Raw genomic sequence first — 7,197 nt, forward strand, 5'->3', positions numbered from 1 at the left:
GCGAGGACGTGTTTGAATATTTTTCTCCCCAAACCCATTCACAATGTAAGCATCGCGACAAAACGAGAAGATTCTCGTTAAAATAAACGCACAGCAAGGTTTTTTATAAGCATTTCCCCATGCACAATAGATCCAGTAATTTAATAAAGCACAAGCTTTGTAAATCTGTCAAAATAAGTCACACAATATAAACATATGATTATAATATAAATTATATGTTTAATAATACTATACAATGTTGCGTTGGCAAATATTTTAAACGATACATTGACTCATCATGTTTTCAATATATTGTTTACAAAAGCCAACAACTAGAAGCAGTCTGAAAAAACTACCGGAGTCTGTATTTTAAAGCAGAAAACAATTTATCTAATTCTACTTTAATTGCAAATAATTAAAATTATATATAAAAAAATAACATTTTTACAACCATTGGTAAAATTGACATTTTTTCTGTTAAAAACAAGCAACAAACTGATAAAGGCAATTTTTTTACTATGACTAAATTAGATAAGTATTACTATAAGCTCCTCCCACGGTGGTTACGTAATGTACGCTTGGTCTTCAGTTCACGTGCAGCAAGAGGGGGGAGCTCCTCGCAGAACACTCACGTCTCGTGCCCTTTGCATCTCGGCAGTGCTGTCACACTATCACACTACATGCAGCAGTGCATAAAGAGATCACTTTGCTGGAAGGCACAGAGGTGTGTGTTATGTTAAATGTTACACTTTCTAATGTCTTCTGCATGCTCCCATATAAATCAAAAAGTGCTGCAAATAGAGTTGTGTGGTTTGCAAGGGCATTTCTTCATTGCTTTGCCTGTGGCTGCCCGGTTATTTCCCCAAAGAACAGTTAAATACTACTCGCCTCAACTCAGATCTAGATTGATCATGCACGCTAAGGGGAATAAACTAAAACAGAGAGTATGTTTAGATAAATTATATGTCAATACATAAAAGTTGTTGATGATTTCTGTAGAATTACATCAGATGCATGTGTTTAAAAAGAAAATCTTTAATCCAAATGATAAAAAACAGAAACAATTGATTCCTTGAATTAGATTAATAATAATTCATATGACCTTCCCCAATTCAGAGATAAACAAACCTAAGGCAAGCTAATTTTCTTGCTGACAGCATTGACACACAGAACACATAACTCTTGACATGTTATATGTGTTATCCCTTAAAGGCATAAGTACAGCATACGAGTCAATACGTGTCAGCAATGGTAAAGGATGATGTCACAAACAAAATATATACAAAACAGATGTAGCTACTGCAATTGTGAGCGAGGTTCACATGAATCATTGACATAATTGTTTTTTTTTTTAAATAATTTTTCTTTATTTTTCACTACAAAAAAAAATAGTGTAAAAACATCAACTTTTACATACATACCTTACAGATGTAAATGACAAATACTGACATCACCTCATAAAATCAGGCATTTTATCCATAAATAACTGTAGCGGTCCTTTTAAGGCATGGTACCCGGTTCAAACATCTTTTATGTCCTTGACAGCAGCACCCCCACTTGGTATATGTTTTGTTATTGATCGAAATACTTTATTTTGACAGCTTCATGTGCTGACCTATCACCTCAGCCATATGCCTGAAAGTTCCCAGTACCCTTTTAAAGGGCACCTATTATGCGAAATCCACTTTTACAAGGTGTTTGGACAGAAATGTGTGTTGGCAGTGTGTGAACACAACCACTGTACAAGGTTCTACGCCGTAGGCTGTGCGTAGCTCTGTGTAGCCTGACGCACGCCTCGCCAAAAATGTAACAATGCGACCGTTCTACGCAGACCGTAAGCACTGTGATTGGTCTGCTAGAACCCCTCCCATCAGGTAAAAAAAAAATCGGTGTCGCATTTCTTCATAGGCATTTCCGCCTGTCACAGTAAGAACAAAGATGGGCCAAGTTGAGGAGTGATTTAACTCAAACTTTTTTGTCCTGATGGGAGGGGTTCTAGTGGACCAATCACAGTGCTTGCGGGTCCGCGTAGAACAGGCGCTTTATTAAATTGTAGGCTTTCTAAAGCCTATGCATAGCCTACGGCGTAGCTAAGGCATGGAACTTACACACAACTATAATTGACTCTTTACGCAGACCCAGTAAAGCAGTAAAGACATTGTTAAAATAGCCTGTGTGCCTGCAGTTGTTCTTCATTTAAGAATAATTTGTGCGCAAGAAACTTTATTCTTTATTCGACATTTTCTTTTCCTCCGTATTTGTCTCCGACATGCATTCACACACATGTTGTGAACTCTGACCTCCTGCATCAAGCACCACATGCACATAGACATAATTAATGCCTAGAGGCAGTGTTGGGGTAACGCATTACAAGTAACGCGCATTATGCAATAATATTACTTTTCTGAAGTAACAAGTAAAGTACGCATTACTTTATGAAGGTACACATTAATATTTTAGTTACTTTTTTTAAAAAGTAATGCGAGTTACTTTTCAATTTAATTAATTCAATTTAAAAATAAAATAATGTACTGACTTAAACTGAACATATTTATGTAGATTTATGCACTCTGTGCGCCTGAGCAGGAACAGTTTGAGTCAGAAACGGAGATGGCAGGCCAGAGCTCGACATTTTTGCGATCATAAAAAGCACCTACAAAGGGCTGAAAGAGATCAAGCCTCAGCCAAGTAAGAAAAAGTAACGCAAAAGTAACTTAAAAGTAACGTAAGCATTACTTTCCATGAAAAGTAACTAAGTAATGCAATTAGTTACTTTTTTGGGGAGTAACTTAATATTGTAATGCATTACTTTAAAAGTAACTTTCCCCAACACTGCCTAGAGGTGTCTTTCAGCACTTTGGTCCACTGATGCAATACGTTATTGTGCATTTTTGCAGAAAAAAACACACCACCCCCATTTACTTCTGTTTATGGTGCGCTCATCCCCGGACCAATGTGGCGGCACCTGCCAATTTATGGCATGCGTCATTGTCAGGGCTGTGATGCTCTCGTAAATGCACATCAGAGACTGATATGGAAATAAAGATTAATCCACTGTAGGCAGTAGGCACATGGACTTTTTTAACAATTTCTAGACCTTGAAAGATATGGGGGATTAGAAAGCTGCTAAAGAAAAATGCTATCCATTTAATCTGACAGAAATGCTAACTCGGTATGAAAATTTAGAAAAAAATCTATATGATGATGATGATAAATGAATCTGCTGCTGTCACACATCTGAAGCACATGGCTTATGCGCACTTGCTTTCCAGCTAATGAATCATGTTTGTCTTTTCTGACAAGAACTGGCAGCCCTTACCCATTGCTCATATGTGACGAAATGCGACTGCAGCTTCCATGTTTGTCGGACACAATGTCTTAAAGGAGTAACAAATAGGGAGGTTTTTAAATATATATGCATCTGTCAGCCGATTTGTATATAATATGGTTTTACAATGGTGTTTCTTCCTTTCTTAAAAAGTCTATGAAACAATGTAAACATTGTGTAGTAAGGAGGCTTATACTGTACAGAGATTAGAACACAAACGGTATTAATGCTTTTCTTGATTTTGGATAGTCTTCAAATTTCGCAAGATACCACCTGTAAAATGAAACGGCACAATAAACAACAATGCAAAAATCTTATTTACACTGCATGGCACAAGTGACTCATTCACGATTTTTTTTCTCTCATGTGGCACAGATTGGATATGTACCACAAATGTGTAAACAGGACAAAGTGCATAGATTCTGATATTGTCAGAACAATTTAGGCCTCATTAATATGTGGAAATAAACCAAATCATATTGGTGCAGATATTGAATACAGGTCATTTTAAATGACGATGTAAGTGGGTTGTCGAACAAAAAAATCTGATATAGTCAACAAATGGGAACGTACAGTATAAATGCAGCCCTAATTTTCTTAATATAGGTTTTATTTTTTTATGCAAAATACAATCTCTTTATGTTTCTTCTATGAAATGTGACTCTGACCTTAGGGATGGGCGATATGGCCTAAAATGGAGCAGCAGTTAACTTATGTGCGATCTACCAGCATTGCCGTATTGGACACCCTTGCTCTACAGAGTATATTTTCCTGCTGCTTGTTGGACGGCTTAAATCCAAATAATGTTGCATCTGTCTTTTTCACGAGTTCCTCTGTTTCGCTGACGCTTTCATCCATGTTTATTCGGCTGCAGCTCGTGGCTCGAAAGTTCGCGGGTAGATTGTGTCATCAACACGCATTATCGCGATAGTGCAATAGATTTAAAATCTCTATCGTATGCCAATTTTCTATCGTTTATATTGCATATTGTTTATATTGACCATCCCTATCTGACCTCCTTACAGTATATCTGATCAGTAAATCAATCCTGCATTTACAGGGTTAAAAACAATCAAATGTAGGTTTCTGATCACCGCACTCACAATATGAATGATGGTATTCACATTGTAGTCACTTACTTATGGTGAGCCAAAGCTCTGCTGGACAGCACAACAAGAGTGAAGATGGCAAAGGCGGCACTGTGGATTGAGTGAGCCGCAATAGCAAACCCAGTCCATTCTACAACCTCACCCAAGAAGTTTGCTCCTGACACATACTTAAACATGCCTCCTATAAGAATAGAACCTAATGGTGATTATAACACACTAGAGACTACTTTTATGACAATTCTATGATGATTTTTTGCATCTTTGACATTCTTTGAAACTTGACTGTCACAGTCACTTTAATTATATTAATAAAGCATCCAAAATATTTTTCAAAAATTCACGTTTCTTTTCAATGGAAGAATGATGTACAGGTTTGGGATGACATGAGTGTGTTGTGTAAATAATGACAGAATTTTCATTTGTTTGCTTCTATAGAACTCATCCAGGTTGAGAACAAAATAAGGGTGAGTAAATTATGACAGAAATTTCATTTTTGGGTAAACTATCCCCTTTATGCTTCGTACTACACACCAAACATGAAGCATCGCGTTCCACACCCTAGATTACTCGTGGGATTTAACTACATGTCATGCAATTTTTTTGCCCGAATTTAATATTTTCAACTTGCGCGAATTGTTAAAGCATCACGTTCCTTGCTCTAGATTACTCGTGGGATTTAACTTCCTGTCATGTGAATTTTTCACTTGAATATTTATAACTTGCGTGAAGACACATTTGTAGAAAATAGCGCATTTTCGCGTCAATCGCGGCACCCAATTCGCATCATTTGCGTCTTTACATTGACTTTGTATGTAATCTACTCGCACAAATAGTTGAATTTGCGTTTGGTGTGCATGCCCCATAATACTGTGTACACACCAAACGCGAATCATTGCAATCCTCGCTCTAAATTAATTTTAGCTCTAGAACTTTGTGTTATGGGAATATTTTCAACTTCGCGATTGGTGTGTACGCCCCATAAGAATAATGATAATTGTTCTCCTACCTTTAGGTATCTTATAGCCGGTCTCTCCAGGTTTACGGAGGTTCCTGAGGATATGGTCAGAATGAATGTTAATGATCCATCCCACGAGCCACAGACAAGACCCTTGAAAAACAAAAATGAGCTGTTATGTGATCTCAAATGCTTTATAGTACAACAACTAAATTAAGATAATTTATGACATTTAAAGCAACACTAAAGAGTTCTTGCCTTTTGCTTCCCCTACAGGTTGGAAGCGGAACTGTCCTTTAGCAGTGTCGTGAATAATTTAGCCTACTGCAGCATAATTTAGCCTACTGCAGCTCTGATTGGATTGTAGGTCTGCCGTAAAGCAACTTTTTGTAGTTTTCACTCGAAATACAGGACTGCGACCCGACGGTTGGAAACTTCTTTAGTGCGTTTTTTTTGGCCGATGGAGGGCTGCAAAGGAAATGTGAAAGTGCCGTTCACCCTGTTTCGAGTGGATGAACGACTGAAACTTTTTTGGAAACGTTATTTTAAGGTAAAAAAAACTCTTTGGTGTTGCTTTAAACCATAACAAAATGACAAAAAGTATTGCTATGCTACAGGTCTAGTGATAACAATTGGAAGATATAAAGGGGGGTATAGTAATAATGAATGACAAATACTCTCTGGTCATCCATGACAGGTCACCTAGACCTAGATCATGAAGGATGAATTGTGACCCATAACCTGCAAATGACCTAATGTTGAAGAAAATACTCTAGCATCCAGTGATTATGTCTGTTATGACCAAAAAAGTTCCCCTATAAAAACTGTTCATAAAACTTAAGATTAGACTCTATCTAAAAAAAAGTTTACTGTTAATAAGTGTGAACAATTATATAAGAATGCCAATAGCCCATACCTATAATGAAATAAGGATGTGTAACCCAATCTGGTGGGTATTCTGCATAGTGACTCAGGTATCTTGTCTGCAGGTACCCATTATAGATGCAGAAGACAAAGGCCAGGGCAAATGAGATGAACGGTGTTGATTTCCCTCCTCGAATTAAAAATGGGAAGATGAGGGACCTGGGAGAAAAACATTGTCCAGTAAAGTCAAATGTATGTAAATTGTCAAGACTGTAAAATTGCTTATCATACAAAATATCCTACCTTTGAAAATAATGGCATAGGTACATCACCAGAAGTAGCTGGTTGGGCAGGTGTGTTATCCTTGCACAAGAACTCAGCATCAATCCCAGAGGTACAAGAAAGGCTGGTAGTTCCTGGACGAACCAGGCGAATTTGACATTTACAGGAAATCCATACCTGGTGGATGCATACCTGCCATAGGGCACGTTTACAAAGAGTAAAGCGACGAAAGTAACGAAAGCCATAAGCATCATGAAGTAGGATAAACAATCCAATATGTACAATTCTCCATCTTCAGAAGAAAACAACGCCTTAAAAATAGCATCCATTGTTGTTAATTACTAAAATAAATACTTAATATTGTATTCATCGGAATGGCTTTGTCAAAATGTCTAAGTGATGTTAACGTTTCGCTCAAGTGAGTGACAGTCGCGCCATGGGAACGAATTAAACACGCCCACAATCCGTCTGGGTCCACAGGAGTTTCACCAATCAGAATCGTCGGTAGGTGGGGTTTATTTAAATTCTATCCAATTAGAAACAGCAATCCACTGTATTATGTATTGCGGTTTTGTAACATTAATAAATCAAAACTAATATTTTACTTTTAATCATCAATAATAACCTTTTTTTTTAGAGCTAAATAAGCAGCCATTCTAAAGCTGTCAAGACGTCGTATC

The 7,197-nt window shown here is 37.2% G+C and overlaps 1 protein-coding gene across 1 annotated transcript; it reads right to left on the reverse strand.

Annotated features, from left to right (window-relative positions):
• Positions 1 to 482: 482 nt before the first annotated feature.
• On the reverse strand, positions 483 to 7,029 carry srd5a1 (steroid-5-alpha-reductase, alpha polypeptide 1 (3-oxo-5 alpha-steroid delta 4-dehydrogenase alpha 1)). Its single transcript, XM_065294362.2, has 5 exons — positions 6,539 to 7,029; positions 6,288 to 6,454; positions 5,423 to 5,524; positions 4,447 to 4,597; positions 483 to 3,580 (listed from the first exon to the last, which is right to left on the reverse strand). The coding sequence occupies exons 1-5, from the start codon at positions 6,844 to 6,846 to the stop codon at positions 3,514 to 3,516; spliced, it is 795 nt and encodes a 264-aa protein (XP_065150434.1). The 5' UTR covers positions 6,847 to 7,029; the 3' UTR covers positions 483 to 3,513.
• Between the last annotated feature and the right edge of the window lie 168 nt (positions 7,030 to 7,197).

The sequence above is a fragment of the Paramisgurnus dabryanus genome, chromosome 19, assembly GCF_030506205.2.
Source record: "Paramisgurnus dabryanus chromosome 19, PD_genome_1.1, whole genome shotgun sequence".
NCBI classification, from domain to species: domain Eukaryota; kingdom Metazoa; phylum Chordata; class Actinopteri; order Cypriniformes; family Cobitidae; genus Paramisgurnus; species Paramisgurnus dabryanus.

Excerpts from the sequence above, each read along its gene's own strand:
- srd5a1 (XM_065294362.2), bottom strand. The coding sequence starts at position 6,846 with ATGGATGCTATTTTTAAGGCGTTGTTTTCTTCTGAAGATGGAGAATTG. Across the intron at positions 5,525-6,287 it reads ACATCCTTATTTCATTATAG|GGTCTTGTCTGTGGCTCGTG; the intron begins GTATGGGCTATT and ends TTGTTTTTCAAG. Across the intron at positions 4,598-5,422 it reads CGGCTATAAGATACCTAAAG|GAGGCATGTTTAAGTATGTG; the intron begins GTAGGAGAACAA and ends CTATTCTTATAG.